The following is an 18,538-nucleotide window of genomic DNA, read 5'->3' as shown; positions in this document are numbered from 1 at the left end:
ATGATAACACGATGGTGATGGTTCACCTTGGCGATGGCGGTTACCATGGTACTGGTGGTCACGACGGCGGTCATAATGTTGCTATAGGTCACCATGGTGATGGTCACGATGGTGATGGAGGTCACGATGCTTTGCTGCTGTATGCAAGAAGACGGGGGAAGAGTCCACTCAGGTATGGCCGTGGGGGTTCGGGACCTCCCTGAGTTATGAGTCGTGGGGGGGGGAAGGGTTGGGGGCAGTGTGGGGGGGGGGGAATCACGAGAGCCACGCGATCAGTGATTAAGCTTTAATGCTTGTCAGGTGCGCGAACACAGACCATCACGGGACGTACGACAACGATTCTTAACGGGGCTCAGTCAACATCGCACGCTAACAACAACAACAGCAGCAGCGAGACACAGTGAAGATAAACGCCACGCGCCGCTGATCAACAGCCAGTGTTGCCTCGCGGCTCCAATTAAAACTAATTAAAGTGTAACTAAGTAACTACCAAATCCCGACGCGCTCGGCTCCACAATCCGCCACCGTTCCCACCCCCTCCGCGTTGCTTTAGTTATTAAGACGCGTGCCTAAATGTATTACAAGCACATCGATAACATCGTTACCACGACACGAACACCACGCATCTCAGCGCCACCACTCCGACGCGTCATCAGCATAGAGCTCACCTCATCACCATCATAGAACTCACATCATCACCATCATGGAGCACACCTCATCACCATCACCATCATGGAGCTCACCTCATCACCATCATAGGGCTCACCTCATCACCATCACCATCATAGAACTCACCTCATCACCATCATAGAGCTCACCTCATCACCATCATAGGGCTCACCTCATCACCATCACCATCATGGAGCTCACCTCATCACCATCATAGGGCTCACCTCATCACCATCACCATCATGGAGCACACCTCATCACCATCATAGAGCTCACCTCATCACCATCATAGGGCTCACCTCATCACCATCACCATCATAGAGCTCACCTCATCACCATCATAGGGCTCACCTCATCACCATCATAGAGCTCACCTCATCACCATCACCATCATGGAGCACACCTCATCACCATCACCATCATAGAGCTCACCTCATCACCATCATAGGGCTCACCTCATCACCATCACCATCATAGAGCTCACCTCATCACCATCATAGGGCTCACCTCATCACCATCATAGGGCTCACCTCATCACCATCATAGAGCTCACCTCATCACCATCATAGAGCTCACCTCATCACCATCATGGAGCACACCTCATCACCATCATAGAGCTCACCTCATCACCATCATAGGGCTCACCTCATCACCATCACCATCATAGGGCTCACCTCATCACCATCATAGGGCTCACCTCATCACCATCATAGAGCTCACCTCATCACCATCATAGGGCTCACCTCATCACCATCACCATCATAGGGCTCACCTCATCACCATCATAGGGCTCACCTCATCACCATCACCATCATAGAACTCACCTCATCAACATCATAGAGCTCACCTCATCACCATCATAGGGCTCACATCATCACCATCATAGAGCTCATCACCATCATAGAACTCACCTCATCAACATCATAGAGCTCACCTCATCACCATCATAGGGCTCACCTCATCACCATCACCATCATAGAACTCACCTCATCACCATCATAGAACTCACCTCATCACCATCATAGGGCTCACATCATCACCATCATAGGGCTCACCTCATCACCATCACCATCATAGAGCTCACCTCATCACCATCACCATCATAGAGCTCACCTCATCACCATCATAGGGCTCACATCATCACCATCATAGGGCTCACATCATCACCATCATAGGGCTCACATCATCACCATCATAGAGCTCATCACCATCATAGAACTCGCCTCATCAAAATCATAGCGTTCACCTCATCACCATCATAGAGCTCATCACCATCATAGAGTTCACCTCATCACCATAGAACTCAGCTAATTATAGAGCTCACATCATCATCGTCATTGTACCTCACCATCGTACAGCTCACGTCACCCTGACAATACTTCACAAGCACAGGTACCTCACCATAATGTTACTTCACCATCGGAGTACGTTGGCTTCACACTTGGCCATTACATAGCACTCACGGTTTCAATTTGGCGTTCTGTAAATAACAATCGTACTTCCCAATCGTAATGCTCCGGCTACTATTGTTAAGTATTATTACTATTAAAGCATCGAATGCAGGGGACATTTGTTCCTTATGGCGGTACCCTGGGGTACCAAATAATACAAACTGGCCGAGGCAATTAAATATTGTATTTCTGGGACACTATTTTTGTCCAGGGGTGTACTTCACTCCGCGACTGGGGGTACCAATCAATCCGACATCAGTGCCACTTCGCGATGTCGAAACGCAGCGAGGACGATTGCGCTGAAACCCTGAACGCTCGCGGTACGCACCGTAGTGGTGCATCGTGTACAGCTCGTCGAGATGAGTCGATTGCCGCATCGCCGACCATCAACAGACTAAAGATGACTGCATCACGGACATTGTGCGAGAGCCGGGGTACTATGGTACCCTGGGATACCGCGATAAAGTTCAATTGTATCACGTGGCCGTCGATTGGACAAGCAGAGGGCGGCTGTGAGACGCAGGAGGCCTCACAGCGCCGTGCGTGAAGCGAGCAGCGAGTCGCATCCACACGGAGACCGTGCAGACCGTGGAGACATCTCCTCCCCCTTCTCCTCCTCCTCCCCCCGTGGGCACTGCCACGAGAGGGACGCGTGGGTGCACATCAACTCCTCAAGGTAAAGCTCCTCAAGGTGGAGCTCCTCAAGGTGGAGCTCCTCAAGGTGAAGCATCTCAAGGTGGAGCATCTCGAGGTGAAGCATCTCAAGGTGGAGCATCTCAAAGTGGAGCATCTCAAGGTGGAGTATTTCAAGGTGGAGCATCTCAAGGTGGAGTATTTCAAGGTGGAGCTCCTCAAGGTGGAGCTCCTCAAGGTGACGTCTCTCAAGGTGGAGCTCCTGAAGGTAGAGCTCCTCAAGGTGGAGCATCTCCATGTGGAGCATCTCAAGTTGGAGCTCCTCAAGGTGGAGCATCTCAAGGTGGCGCTCCTCAAGGTGGAGCTCCTCAAAGTGGAGCATCTCAAGGTGGAGCATCTCAAGGTGGAGCTCCTCAAGGTGGAGCATCTCAAGGTGGCGCTCCTCAAGGTGAGCTCCTCAAAGTGGAGCATCTCAAGGTGGAGCATCTCAAGGTGGAGCTCATCAAGGAGGTTCTTAGGGTGTTCACATGGCTCTGTCTTGACGAGGCAGCTCACAGGCTGGTGGGGTAAACGCGTGCTGCAGCTGTGGGCTCTGTCTGGAGGAATGCAACGAGCTGCGTAGTGGCCGGGCGAGCAGGCGGCCTTGCGTGGATGGCGGTCCGTGTCTCTCGGCGTCTGCTGATGGGATGATGATGAGCTTAACACGAGTCGCGTGCCCTCTCTCTCTCTCTTTACGTCACGTGCAGCTCGGTTCAACTCCATAAGCTAACTCCTGGCGTCGAGTCGACAGACACGAGCATGGTTTCGTCAACACCGACACGAGTGCCCCCCCCCCCGCACACAGTTCACCGAGCCCGGCGTGGCCACTCACGCACCCTTCCCCGTCGCCACAAACAAACACAATCCAGGGCTTTCACGTGGGCGGCATTGCGCATTGCGCGCTCTGCGGGCTGGACGCTCGCTGCGGGCTGCTGCAAGTCCCACGACGTCCCCCGGAGGTCGCTCCCCTCCCTCACACGAACTCCTTCACGTGGTAGCTTTGCTTGCCGTTGCAGGGTGCGGGCGCAGCCTCGTACGGCGGGGCGCCGTATGGCGCCGCCGCCGCCGAGTGCATCCGCGGCAACGGGACCCCGGGAGCGTTGGGGCCGGTCCCGTGCATGGCCAACCCGCCCGGCTGAAGGCCGTAGAAGGGCCGGGGCCGGCCCGGCTCGGCTCGTGGCCACGAACAGCACAGCAGCCCCCCGCCGAGGAACAGCAGCGTCGCGGCCCCCCAGCCGACGTACAGGGCCGAGCCGAGCTCCCGCTTGAGGGTGACCGGCACGCCGACGTCGTAGAAGTCTCGCACGATGTTGTGCGCCGTCCACGACACGGGCGCCAGCAGCAGGAGGCCGCACAGCGCGAAGCCGACGCCTCCCGTGGCCGTGAGGCGGCCCTTGGCCGAGCCGTCCTCGTCGCCGCACGTCGTGCACCGCATGCCCGTGGCCGCCACGCCGACCGCGAAGAGGGCGAGGAGGTTGGCGAGCACCGTCATGGCGCGCGCCGCCTGCAACTCGCCGTTGAGCGCCAGCATGGAGTCGTGCACCTTGCACTGCATCTGGCCCGTGCTCTGCACCACGCAGTTCATCCACAGGCCCTCCCAGTTGCTCTGCGCCACGATCAGCGTCTGGCCCAGGAAGGCGGTGACGCGCCACGTGGGGAGCGCGCAGGCCACCACGCCGAGGAGCCAGCCCAGCGCGCCCAGCGAGAAGCCGAGGATCTCCAGGCCCGTGGAGGACATCGTCCCCCCTGGGGGGGCCGGGCGGCCCACGGACAGCTGGGCGGGAGCCGGGCGGGAGCTCCCCCACCCCCCTCACCCGCTTGGAGGCGGTGCAGAGGCGACGCTAGAGACTCCGCCGCGGGGCAGCTCCCGGCATGTCCGTGAACGCTGTCAACACAAAGTCACGAGCGCAGCGTGGGTGAGGGCATGGCCACCGCCAGCAACAGGAGCCGTGCCCCACCAGCAACAGGAGCCGTGCCCCACAGGCAACAGGAGCCGTGCCCCACCAGCAACAGGAGCCGTGCCCCACCAGCAACAGGAGCCGTGCCCCACCAGCAACAGGAGCCGTGCCCCACAGGCAACAGGAGCCGTGCCCCACAGGCAACAGGAGCCGTGCCCCACCAGCAACAGGAGCCGTGCCCCACCAGCAACAGGAGCCGTGCCCCACCAGCAACAGGAGCCGTGCCCCACCAGCAACAGGAGCCGTGCCCCACCAGCAACAGGAGCCGTGCCCCACAGGCAACAGGAGCCGTGCCCCACAGGCAACAGGAGCCGTGCCCCACAGGCAACAGGAGCCGTGCCCCACCAGCAACAGGAGCCGTGCCCCACCAGCAACAGGAGCCGTGCCCCACAGGCAACAGGAGCCGTGCCCCACAGGCAACAGGAGCCGTGCCCCACCAGCAACTGGAGCCGTGCCCCACCAGCAACAGGAGCCGTGCCCCACAGGCAACAGGAGCCGTGCCCCACCAGCAACAAGAGCCGTGCCCCACCAGCAACAGGAGCCGTGCCCCACCAGCAACAAGAGCCGTGCCCCACAGGCAACAGGAGCCGTGCCCCACCAGCAACAGGAGCCGTGCCCCACAGGCAACAGGAGCCGTGCCCCACCAGCAACAGGAGCCGTGCCCCACAGGCAACAGGAGCCGTGCCCCACCAGCAACAAGAGCCGTGCCCCACGAGCAACAGGAGCCGTGCCCCACTAGCAACAGGAGCCGTGCCCCACGGGCAACAGGAGCCGTGCCCCACAGGCAACAGGAGCCGTGCCCCACGAGCAACAGGAGCCGTGCCCCACGGGCAACAGGAGCCGTGCCCCACGGGCAACAGGAGCCGTGCCCCACCAGCAACAGGAGCCGTGCCCCACGAGCAACAGGAGCCGTGCCCCACGGGCAACAGGAGCCGTGCCCCACGAGCAACAGGAGCCGTGCCCCACGGGCAACAGGAGCCGTGCCCCACGAGCAACAGGAGCCGTGCCCCACAGGCAACAGGAGCCGTGCCCCACAGGCAACAGGAGCCGTGCCCCACGAGCAACAGGAGCCGTGCCCCACGAGCAACAGGAGCCGTGCCCCACGGGCAACAGGAGCCGTGCCCCACAGGCAACAGGAGCCGTGCCCCACGAGCAACAGGAGCCGTGCCCCACAGGCAACAGGAGCCGTGCCCCACGGGCAGTGGGAGCAGGGAGGGCGGGAGGCGCTGTTGCCATGGTCCCGGGAGTCGCGCTTTGTGCGCGACTCGCGGCGCGACGTCGCGAAACGAGGAACTCGGGAGCCCCGGGGCCTGGGGACCGATCGGGGATCAATCGGGGATCGTGGGGGGGGGGGGGGGGCTGGGGGTTCGTACCTGCGGGCCCAGCGGAGTCTGCGGGGTCCAAATCCGGAGCTCGGGGTGACGCGGCGGAGTGTTGGAGACCCTGAGACAATGGGGCTCGGAGGAGACACAAAGACACGGGGGAGAGACGCGGGAACACGGACACAGGGGGGAGAATCGTTAACACGCGGGGTGGTCAACTGGGTTACCGGGAGACACGGGGACCGGGTAACGCGGAGACTTGGAGGCACGGGGGACTCGACTCTGCGTGTCCCAGGGGGCCGGGGGGTTTTATATCGCCGGGAGCGCGGGGGGCGGAACCTCGGGGCCGCTACGTAACACGCGGTACTCAGCAGCGTCACCGTTACTCGCTCGCACAGACACACACACAGACACGCAGACACACAGACACACGCACACACAGACACACGCACACACAGACACACACACACACACAGACAGACACACACACACAGGCACACACAGACACACACACACAGACACACACACAGACACACACACAGGCACACACACAGACACACAGACACACACACACAGACACACACACACAAACACACACACAGGCATAGACACACACACAGACACACACAGACACACACACAGACACACACACAAACACACACACAGACACACACACAGACACACACAGACACACACACAAAGATAAAGACAAAGATCCCCCGTATAGCCTTAACAGACTGTAGGGGCAAGTGCTGTTAGCGAGCACTCACATAGACACACACTCACATAGACAAAAATGTTTCCAACACATAGACACACACACAGAGACACACGTACACACACAGACACACACACACACACAGAGATCACACACACACAGACACACACACACAGACACAGAGATCACACACACACAGACACACACAGAGATCACACAGACATACAGATCACACACAGACACACACACACAGACCCAGGTGCCACAGGTCGACTGACTGAGATGATCGAGATGACTGGCTGATGCACCACCTGTGCCCCCTACTGTGCCAACTTGCTGTGCTTTAGCCACCCGGCGCTCCGCTCGTTGTTGTGAGCGTCGCTCCTCCGCCCTCCGTTGTTGTTGGAGGGCGACTGCCTCCAACTGCCCAGTAGCGTCCTTCACGAGCCTCCTCCACTGAGGCCGATCTTGACACCGCTGGTACCAGTCATCGGCAAGTCCACTCAGCTCCACGTCCTCCTGTACCACATCACTGCATCTCTTCTCCAGCCCGTGCCGCGCCCGTTTAGCCCCCTCGATCCGGCCGAACAAAAGCTGTTAGGCATGCGGTGGCTGGGCATGCGGGCTACATGACCCAGCCAACGCAGCCTTGCCTGCCGGAGTAGCTCACTGATGGGACTTTGCCCAGATCTTTCAAGGACTTGTGAGCTCCTCACACAATCCAGCCTGGTTAAACCCAGGATGTATTGTAGGCAGGCCAGCCTAAATGTTTCCAACCGGCGAAGATGCTCCGCACATAGACACACACACACATAGACATAGACATAGACAAAGAGTCCCCGTGTAGCCTTAACAGACTGGTGGGGCAAGTGTTGTTAGCGAGCACCTATGAAGGCCGGCACGGCACACGAGGGGGTGGGTGGCTCGCACCACGCCCGACCGCCTTTGTCTCCCCAGTACTAGCGATGTTTATTACACACCACTACACCAAGTACTCATTTGAGGCTGAGTCGACCTAGGGGAGGCCCAGGACCGGTTCAGATAATCGTCACTGGCGTGGGCCGTGAGCGAGAATCGAACTCGAGTCGCCAGGTTCGTAGCGCAGCGCGCTGACCGCAACACCACCGCTTCCCACACATCGACACAAAGACAAAGTTTCCCCCGTATAGTCTTCACAGACTGTAGGGGCTGTTAGCGAGTAGCACCTCGGAAAACCTGCAAGGCACTCCAGGGGATGGGTGGCCAGCACCATGCTCAGCCGCCTCTGTCTCCCTCGTCGTAATGTTTACCCCTCGTATCAAACACTCATTTGAGTTCAAGACTGATCAAAATAAATGGTCACTGGTGTTTCCCCTGTTCGGAAATCGAGGTCGGTTCACGGGAAAAGTCGCAGAGTTCATTCACCAGGGCAGAGGATAGGAAAGGTAAACAAACTACTTGACAAAAATATACAAAGAAAAATAGAGGTTTTTTTATATCTTAACAGATAAAGCCCACTTAGCTATTTGCTTATTTTTCAGAAGTGACTTGGCCATAAATGGCCAGGACGTGTACCTCCAATTAGAAGTTCAACATACGTTAATAACACATTCCTACGGAGTGAGCTGGTAGGAACGTTGGGTTGCTCGGCCAATGGCCAGGGTCAACGGCGGCGTGGTGTATTCCGCAAATATGGCCGACTGCGAGGGCGGGCACAAGCCGGCGGGAGTAGGTTAAACGTTGAGTTTTATAAGGGCACCACGGGGTGACCAGCCCCTCCCCACCCAGCCCCTCCCCACCCAGCCCCTCCCCACCCTCCCGTCCCCACCCAGCCCCTCCCCTCCCAGCCCCTCCCCACCCTCCCCTCCCCACCCAGCCCCTCCCCACCCAGCCCCTCCCTGCACGACGGACAGACACAATCATCCCCTGTGGGCTGGTGTAACCAGGAGGTTCCTACCAGTACAAATGATAGCTCAACGAAGTGGCTTATAGGGTGTAAATGTATAGCAGCACAATAAACTAAATAAACATCGGATACCGATCTAGACACTTACCAGAAGGCCGGTTATGGGAAATCTCGAAATGTAAAGCTTTTTAAACAGGGCCCTACATCAATATAAGGATGCCATGTATTTTCTCTGCTTAATATCAATACAATGCCAACTTTTACGCTCGTAAAAGGTGTGGGGTGCGATCACCCCTCTCCACCCCCCCCCCCTTTCTTGGACCCGCCAGCGACCAACAAAACCCTACCCCTTACAAAACCTACCCGAACTAACAAACCCCACGCTCACACAAATACGTGGGCTGTGTGGCGGGAGGAGAGCAGATGCCCCGGGGGAGGTGGATTCTCATACACATCACGGTCATCGCTCGAGGTCACGTCACTCACAAACTATCTACTAACAGTCAAGTCGCCCACAACGAATGTCAACGGACTGTCAAAGTCCCATGCCGGGCTGTGGACGTCTTCGCTCAGGTCCCTATGTTGGTTGGGATCTCTCTTCGCCTCCATTGTCAAGCAGGGGCCTTTGTTGTCGCGAGACGTCCTCACACACACACACATGCTAATGTCCCCCACGCAGTCCCTCGATCGCGGGCTCTCCCCACCCCCTTTCTCACGGGGTTCCCTCTCACGGGGTCCCGTACACACCAGAACACGTGTGTGTGTGTATTTACAGAAGACCATCCTCCATGTGCATTGGATGGTCCGTGGGGTCCTCTGGTGTGTACGAATTTAGTCAGGACGCAACACAACCTCATCATCGGCGTCGTTGCGGAGAATAAAAGTGACACAAGTGTTGTCATCGCATCTACCCCCCCCCCCCCCCCTGTAATTAAGGAACGAAACAGGAGGATTTCTCCACAAATCTGGCTGTCGCCTGATGAAGCTATTTGTAATTACTGGCGAAACGTCGTACTCGGATTGTAGATGTTGTGGCTTTGCTCTCCAACACACCGGTGTGCTGTACTGGTGACGAATTGGCACGTTCTGTTGACGTGACAAACCTTTACTAGTTGGAGAGCAAAATTATGTTGTACTCAATTTGCACCGTACGTAGCCAACCGTACACACTCCCACATACATTACTAAACACGAACTCGATATCTCGTTTTCAGAAGCGCCCTGGCCACAAACGATAACTCAACGAAGTGGCTTATCACGTGGAAATGTACAGTAGCCAAATGCTCTAAACGCGTGTTGATTCTACGCGACCACGGGGAGAACATACAAACTCCACGTAAACAGTCCTCAGGGTTCGGGATCGAACCCACGACCTCCTGTCTATCGCGGCGCCCTATAACCTACACAATCCCTTATGGGCAACTCCTAAACCGCATCCGCACAAACTATGGTTGCAGATTCGGACACTTGATGGACAAATGGGACATTAAAATCCCTCCTCCGGCAGCGTACGCCTGTGGTCACCCCTAGCAGACCATGGAACAGACGACTCATTCACGACACGAAGGAGGCATCACCACAGCGATGCACTCCGCTACCCCGAAGGCAATCATCCGACTCAACCACTGAGATGTACAATTGTTGTTGTTGTTGCTCCACAACAACAAACATTCCGACGAACAAGACGACGACTCCCTTGCATACACAAACCGTCCGTACACTCTCTAACCCACACCCTCATACGCACAACCAATAACACCCCCGTATACACACACACACACCATACACCTCACGCACACGCATCTGGGAACCCCGGCTAACGGGGAGATATATGTAGCGGAAAGAGAAAGGAGAGCGAACGACACAAAAGGAGCTGTAAATTAAGCGCTCTCAATCGAGCCGCTGTGTGCGCCTGAAGCGAGGGACCCGCTTCCCTGGAGCCTTGGTCCCCGGAACCTTGGTCCCTGGAATTCTGGAGCTTGGGACTCCTGGAGCCCCGGAAATCCTGGAGCCTGGGAATCTAGAGGCCTTTGAATTCTGGAGCCCGGGAATCCTGAAGCCTGGGAATACTGGAGCCTGGGAATCCTGGAGCCTGGGAATCCTGGAGCCTGTGGATTCTGGAGCCTGAGAATCCTGGAGCCTGGAAATCCTAGAGCCTGTGGATTCTGGAGCCTGGGAATACTGGAGCCTGTGGATTCTGGAGCCTGGGAATCCTGGAGCCTGGGAATCCTGGAGCCTGTGGATTCTGGAGCTTGGGAATCCTGGAGCCTGGAAATCCTAGAGCCTGGAAATCCTGGAGCCTGTGGATTCTGGAGCCTGGGAATACTGGAGCCTGGGAATCCTGGAGCCTGGAAATCCTGGAGCCTGTGGATTCTGGAGCCTGGGAATCCTGGAGCCTGTGGATTCTGGAGCCTGGGAATCCTGAAGCCTGGGAATACTGGAGCCTGGAATCCTGGAGCTTGTGGATTATAGAGCCCGGGAATTCTGGAGCCTGAGAAACATGAAGCCTGTGGATTCTGGAGCCTGTGGATTCTGGAGCCCGGGAATTCTGGAGCCTGGAATCCTGTAGCCTGGGAATCCTGGAGCCTGTGGATTCTGGAGCCTGTGAATCCTGGAGCCTGTGTATTCTGGAGCCTGTGAATCCTGGAGCCTGTGGATTCTGGAGCCCGGGAATCCTGGAGCCTGGGAAACCTGGAGCCTGGGAATCCTGGAGCCTGTGGATTCTGGAGCCTGGGAAACCTGGAGCCTGGAATCCTGGAGCCTGTGGATTCTGGAGCCTGTGGATTCTGGAGCCTGGGAATTCTAGAGCCTGGGAATCCTGGAGCCTGGAATCCTGGAGCCTGGGAATCCTGGAGCCTGGAATCCTGGAGCCTAGAATCCTGGAGCCAATGAATCCTGGAGCCCGGGAATCCTGGAGCCTGGAAACCTGGAGCCTGAAATCCTGGAGCCTGGAATCCTGGAGCCTGGGAATCCTGGAGCCTGTGGATTCTAGAGCATGTGGATTCTGGAGCCTGTGGATTCTGGAGCCTGTGGATTCTGGAGCCTGGGAATTCTGGAGCCTGGAATCCTGGAGCCTGGAATCCTGGAGCCTGCGGATTCTGGAGCTCGGAAATCCTGGAGCCCGGGAATCCTGGAGCCTGGGAAACCTGGAGCCTGGGAATCCTGGAGCCTGTGGATTCTGGAGCCCGGGAATCCTCGAGCCTGGGAAACCTGAAGCCTGGGAATCCTGGAGCCTGTGGATTCTGGAGCCTGGGAAACCTGGAGCCTGGAATCCTGGAACCTATGGATTCTGGAGCCTGTGGATTCTGGAACCTGGGAATTCTAGAGCCTGGGAATCCTGGAGCCTGGAATCCTGGAGCCTGGGAATCCTGGAGCCTGGAATCCTGGAGCCTGGAATCCTGGAGCCAATGAATCCTGGAGCCCGGGAATCCTGGAGCCTGGAAACCTGGAGCCTGGAATCCTGGAGCCTGGAATCCTGGAGCCTGTGGATTCTAGAGCCTGTGGATTCTGGAGCCTGTGGATTCTGGAGCCTGTGGATTCTGGAGCCTGGGAATTCTGGAGCCTGGAATCCTGGAGCCTGGAATCCTGGAGCCTGTGGATTCTGGAGCTCGGAAATCCTGGAGCCCGGGAATCCTGGAGCCTGGGAAACCTGGAGCCTGGGAATCCTGGAGCCTGTGGATTCTGGAGCCCGGAAATCCTGGAGCCTGTGGATTCTGGAGCCCGGAAATCCTGGAGCCTGGAATCCTGGAGCCATTGGATTCTGGAGTCCGTGAATCCTGGGGCCCGAAAATCCTGGAGCCTGTGGATTCTGGAGCCCGGAAATCCTGGAGCCTGGGAATTCTGGAGCCATTGGATTCTGGAGTCCGTGAATCCTGGGGCCCGAAAATCCTGGAGCGTGGGAAATCCTGGAGCTCAGCCCCTGGAGCTCTGGAGTGCCGATCTCTGTAACCATGGCTGTGGGTGACTCCCCCAAATGCCTCCAAATGAAGCGCAGGCAATGGCACAGCAATCTCGTTACCTCCCCGCTTGTCCTGACACTCACACGGGTTACACTTAAACTCGTGCTCACACCAATGGGACCCTGCGCTACAGCATGATATACATTCGATTAAAGTTGTGTAACTGTTTTTGAATGAGGTATGTGTGTAGTAATATACGTTTGATGTTGTAAATGTTCGATTTTTTTCAATCGTATATGTATTCATGAAACCGCATTATGGTCGATATTGAAATCAAACAAAACTGCAAATCTGCAAGGGTTAGCGCTCGAGTCAGGGCTAGGGAAGTCACGGTGAGGATTAGTCGGGGCTGAGCTATTCGTTAGCGTTCGAATCAGTTCGGATTAGCTATGGGTAGCAGCTTTGGCTTCACACGCAGGCAAGGATGAGGTCGCCCCTACGTGGTCACAGCGAGCAGCTGCGGCTGCTGGGAGCATGGCTGGAAAAAACGCGATTTTTTCCAGCGGCAGGCATCGGGTTTTTTCTTTAATACAATTAAACCCGATTTCGGGGAATTAAAACCTGGTTTAATGAATTCGAAACTCTGATCCAAGGCTTAGGCTGCTTCCTCGTCGGTGCTGCTGTCGTACTCGGGGGGCTGTCGGGCACGGGGTAGTCGTAGAATGCGGCGGGCAGGTTGGTCGTGATGAACACGAGCTTCTCCTCCACAATCGTGGGCGCCAGTGAGTTCCTTCGCTTGGAATGGATGAAGCCCATCGTTGAGAAGTGTGGTTCTGCAATTAGAGCCAATAAAACCGGATTTCTCCCAATCTCAGATGATCGGGTTTAATATGAAAAGACAATTTAAACCGATTGTAAAAACCCCGACTGTGCCACCCTTGGTTGGGAGTAGCGTGCGCGTGTGGACAAACTCACAGCACGCAATGAACCCTCTCCCTTATTTAGCCAGGCACAGATCTGGAACACATGCAAGTTCACATTTCAAAGAAAACCCTGCGTACCTAGAGGCTGTGGGGACTTGATGAATCTTCTCCTGATCCCCCTTCCACACAGCCTTCCCTGATCCATCTCTCCATTAGTCTCTCCTGCACCCCCCCCCACTCAGACATCGTCTGCCTCTGCTCCACCTCTCCCTAACAAAGTCTACCCTGCACCCTCCTTCCAGATAATCTCTCCTGCTTCCCCTCCCAGGCACTCTCCCGCTACTCCCCCTCTCCCCGGCATATTCTCCCCTGTACCCCCCTCCCTCCCTGACAGTCTCTTTTGCACCCCCTCTCAGACTCGGGCAGAGCGTGGACGTGGTTATTCAAGGCGAGCCCCCGAGGGAAGCACGTGAGCCCTGCTCTTCAAGTGTCTGAAAGCAATGACTTTGGAAAGTATGTCAGTGACACGAGGAGCACGGATTGCCAGCGCCATCAATCACCGACCAGGTTAAAATAGCACTTTTGACCTCCAGTCGTCCTCACCGAGGTGTCCGTCCTTTTTTTTTTCCCAGCAGTCCGCATGGCCTTGTGACCCAACTTGGAGACGGGGCCTCGTAGATTTGACTCCCAAGCTCTGCTTGGACAGCCAACCCGGTCTGGAGTGGCCGCTCACCGCTGTGAGACTTTACAGGACGACAAGTAGAAGCCTCAGGGACAAGCAACGCCTCGGAGCCCAACGCGAGCTGAACAGGCTGCCACACGGCGAAGCAGCTCAGCAGTACCTGCTCCTGCTGCTGCTGCTTCTTCTTCAGGATATTCCGCAGAGCGTTGAGGGGTTATGGGGGTGAGGTCGCGGGGTTGTCCCTGGGGGGGTCGGGGTGCAAACTCTGAAATGAGCCCCTCAACAGCCCATGCTTCCCAAGCGCAATGGAGCAGCACACGTGCGAATATTTGCTCCACACTGGAATTTGTGCAAGATAAAATCGGCACGTTCAAAACTTTGTAACTCGATGTTTGTGGGGTCACCCAAGGGCACTGCCTGACCCAGCTCTGAATTCCGCCAAATACACGTATGTGTCGGTGTATGCACCGCAGAGAAGACCTCGCCACGCCTAGAGACCAGGCCTTATCAACATGTGCCAGAATCTGGATAAACATACCACTGTGGTGGGCAGGGCATGAGAAGACCTGTGTAACACAGGTAACGCGAGTTTTACTGATAATGCTGTGGTACGCGTGTCAAATGCGTGACATGTCAATGCTGGAAGTTCTCATGCGATTTGCCCGGTCCTGTAGTCGCAACGGCAACACCGTTTTGCGGTCGGAACGAGTGAACCGAACGTAAATGGTCTGCGTCACGAGTGAACCGCTCACCATCCGGTCCACCTGCGGGGAACACCGCTCGTCCCGGTGTCACAGGCTAAAATAACCCCTGCCCAGATTAACCCCGGGTATAGTTTGGCCCAGGCTAGAGTATACCCGGGGGGATAAAGTGTCCTAGGCTAAACTATACCCCCCGGGGGTTTCAACTAGACTGGGCCAGACCATACCCCTCCAGGACAGAATATGCCCCATATGAAAGTTCAAACGAACTTCAATCGATATCTAAAAAGCGTATAAATGGAAGAATCTCAATTTGATCAATTTAAGCATTTTTAGGGTTAGGGTTATAAGTTTTTTCTGGCTGAAGCAATCAAAGTCTGTGTTATAGATTTGAAGCTTTCGTGACTGCAAGGATTCATACTCTTAGTTTTTTCGGTAAAGTCACGTAGGTAAAAAATGAAATTAAAATAAATAAAAATAAAATAATAAAAATCACGTTTCGGAGGCTCATGCGATTTGGTCCCACCTGATGACGGAGACTTGTGTTGCCTCCGAAACGTCGTGATTTTTATTATTTTATTTTTATTAATTTTTATTTCATTTTTTACCTACGTGACGTTACCGAAAAATCTAAGAGTAAAACGTCTATGTTTACAGTTTTAAATAAAATGTTGGAAAAATTTAGTAATTCATGTGTATATCGCTCAACACTTACCATCATTGGGGTATGATTTGGCCTAGAGGGGTATAATTTGGCCTAGGCCATAATATACCCGGGTATGATCTAGCCTAGGCCGTTTAAACCCCGGGTAGACTACGGCCTGGGGGTATACTACGGCCTGTTACACCGGCACGAGCCGCTGCTCCAGTTCGACGAATGAAGACTCGGGACAGCGAGGACTGCGACTCCAGAAACAAAGCGTTCTCTAAAGTGGGTTTTATTAACGGAGTTTTGTAATCGAGCACAAAAGCTGCGTGGAGTTAAACAGCGCTGCAGGTACATTCAGCTGCGATGAAAGGCACAGAAGGCAGAATGCTTGCCCGGTGCGGGCGCGGGGAAAGGTGTTGTTGGGTATCTGAGACAGTGGTCTGGATAAGGCTGCAGCAGCATCCCCACTCCGACTTGCATCACAACCCAGCGTTGAATGGAAACCCAATGGAAAAATAAAAACTAACTAAAACGGAGCAGATTACCACCATCACAATGTCTACCTTCCACAATAAATTACAATAAATTAGGTAAAATAACTTACAACACCAGCACAATGGAAAATAAGTACTATAGCATATCAAGTATACTTTAAATCGTAACTAAATTCTAATCATTTGACGATCTGCTGATGGAATAAATATCAACAAAACCAACTCATGACACTTAATTTAAATAATTCTTAACTCAAACACTGGCAGGTAGAGAGACCTTGCACTCCCTTGCATATTCGTACAGCTTGATGCAGCGGAGGATCCATTAGGTGTGGATGTGGCGGAGCATCTATCCAACACGGACCGAGTCCCTGCCTCTGTCGCGGGAGGCAGCGTTTGAACCGAAGCCGTGCCCTCAAACACAATGCCGCCAATGTTGAATGGTAGCGACAGGCATAGGTTGAAGGTGTTCCCCCGTTTGGAGTAAAGGTAGGCTTGAATTTCCAAAACGTGGGGGCTATCGGTGCCTCTCTCGCTGCCAGCTGCAGAACCACGAGGCACTGTCGTTTGTGAACCCAGTTTCTGGACATTGATCCAGGAGCATCCGTGCCCATGCTCAGCGTCTTCCACGTCCACTGCGCCACCGGCCAGAGCCCTATCACTGCCACTTGCACGCATTTCTGGAGCTATGACAGCTACGATGCCACCCGTTTCTTTACCCTCGTGGTCTCATTCACCTGCGCAAGGAGAAACCAAGGCTCGAAAGTCACGTGTTAAAGTCGCATCATTCCAGGCGTGCATGACGGAGGCACAGTCCCACAGCCGACAGCTGGTAGGTGCGAAATTACCAAAACCAGTGGCATAACTATTAAGTCAGTCAGTGTTGTCATAACCGCAGCAATATTCAAGAAAATAATTCCATTGCTTATTGTTGACCTAGGAATGTTATTCCAATGCCAAACAAGTGGAACTTGCCTTCACGCAAACAAGTGCTGCGTGGGACATGCCCACCTTGTCCACCACAGCACACTGCACACAGCTGGAAATTAAACTCCCCGGCTTTGGACTCTGTAGTTTAAACTCTTGTCAGCAAGCCTGGGTTGAAATGCAAGTGAGCAACTTTCTTGGCAACACGCGCAATGTCTCCAAGCCTACCGAGTACGTATTATGTATCAGTCATCGTTTTATTACAAAATAAAAATTGCTCTGTGAATATCAAATGTCTCAAGTGTCTTAAAAGCATTTCGAATGGGGGGGGGAAACGACTTTGGTTGTTGATCCATTACAGTGAAGACAGGATGCTCAGTTCCCCCTGCTTGCTGCTGAACCCCTTCCCACCCCCAGTCCCGTGCTCCTCCTGAATTACAGAGTCCCTACTGACTACCAAAAGCACTGCACGCCACCATTATCCAGCAACGGATCTGCCGACTCGATGGCCCCGTTCACAGCGACGCTATGCAGAGCACAAGGCCACCATGGCGCCTAACCACGGGCCCTTTGGAGCAGTTCTTTTAAAAAAGTCGCTAACTCTACACTTCATTTGAATTGTGAAACTCTGGTCACGCGTAAAAATATAACAAAACTGCGTGTAGTCTGCGCCGACGCAACATCGACACCTGCTTGGGCCAGTGGCGCTAGGCGGAAGTCTCACTTCAATGCCTCTCATCCTGAAGAGACCAAACAAAGGCTCCTCGAAATGCAGAGCCCACAGTGCCTTCACCACGTCTCCGAGTCAACATGTTAAGTGTGCGGCAACATACACAGAGCGGTGCACACATATTTATGCCATAGTTCAGTCTTTTCATAATTGTTGATATATGGTATCAGACCACTTTCGTGATATCTCAGTGCGTGCGTTCAGTAGTAGATAATCTAGACACCACATTTTCCTGATATTGGTATAAAACATTCTAAACTCCCACGCATAAATTACGTACCCGATTAGCATCCGTCTCTTTGCCCCATCACAAAGGACAGCAGAACAAAGCAGGACATACTGCCAATGACGGCAAAATTATTAAATGAGCACACGAATATAGCCACAGTGCTGGCTTTACCGTGTGTGTTGTCCTGAGAATCAAACAGAAATCTTCTTGCAAAAAAGTTAGCTCCCACGAGGCGCATTCATGGTTTCAGTGGACTGGCTTTCATGGCTAATATGTTGAAAGCACATGGGGAAACACTGGAACGTTGAGCCAGAGGCCATGGCTCACATCCAAACCTGTCCCCCTTCATGAAAACCATGGTCACATTTCTCATGTACATTAATTTTCCATATCCTGGCTTCGTACTTATGTAACAATGAAGGCTGCAATTGTGCACATAATGGACCATTCAGACCATCCCTGCCCAGGCTCCAGCAACGGGGCTGGTGAAATTTCACACCGGTGAGGATGGGCAGCGGCCTGAGAGGGGGAATGTGTGAACGGCCAAGTGCTGCGGCAGTTCTCTGCACGCACATCGACGAGTGGAGCCAAGCTGCACGGCCCGGGGGACACGGGGCAGCAAGAGGCTC

The 18,538-nt window shown here is 54.8% G+C and overlaps 2 protein-coding genes across 2 annotated transcripts; one reads left to right on the top strand and one right to left on the bottom strand.

The window, feature by feature from the left end:
* Positions 1 to 272: 272 nt before the first annotated feature.
* LOC144719750 (claudin-9-like) lies at positions 273 to 6,822 on the bottom strand. Its single transcript, XM_078595924.1, has 2 exons — positions 6,124 to 6,822; positions 273 to 4,677 (listed from the first exon to the last, which is right to left on the bottom strand). The coding sequence occupies exon 2, from the start codon at positions 4,528 to 4,530 to the stop codon at positions 3,766 to 3,768; it is 765 nt and encodes a 254-aa protein (XP_078452050.1). The 5' UTR covers positions 4,531 to 4,677; positions 6,124 to 6,822; the 3' UTR covers positions 273 to 3,765.
* A 1,834-nt stretch (positions 6,823 to 8,656) lies between these two features.
* On the top strand, positions 8,657 to 17,243 carry LOC144719749 (uncharacterized). Its single transcript, XM_078595923.1, has 2 exons — positions 8,657 to 14,010; positions 14,130 to 17,243. The coding sequence occupies exon 1, from the start codon at positions 11,564 to 11,566 to the stop codon at positions 12,446 to 12,448; it is 885 nt and encodes a 294-aa protein (XP_078452049.1). The 5' UTR covers positions 8,657 to 11,563; the 3' UTR covers positions 12,449 to 14,010; positions 14,130 to 17,243.
* The last annotated feature ends 1,295 nt before the right edge of the window (positions 17,244 to 18,538 follow it).

Source organism: Lampetra planeri, chromosome 7, assembly GCF_965212315.1.
Source record: "Lampetra planeri chromosome 7, kcLamPlan1.2.h2, whole genome shotgun sequence".
In the NCBI taxonomy this organism is placed as follows: domain Eukaryota; kingdom Metazoa; phylum Chordata; class Hyperoartia; order Petromyzontiformes; family Petromyzontidae; genus Lampetra; species Lampetra planeri.
This window is presented reverse-complemented; position numbering and strand designations above follow the sequence as displayed.

Bases quoted from the DNA above. Each gene is read 5' to 3' on its own strand.
- LOC144719750 (XM_078595924.1), bottom strand. From the start codon at position 4,530: ATGTCCTCCACGGGCCTGGAGATCCTCGGCTTCTCGCTGGGCGCGCTG.
- LOC144719749 (XM_078595923.1), top strand. From the start codon at position 11,564: ATGAATCCTGGAGCCCGGGAATCCTGGAGCCTGGAAACCTGGAGCCTG.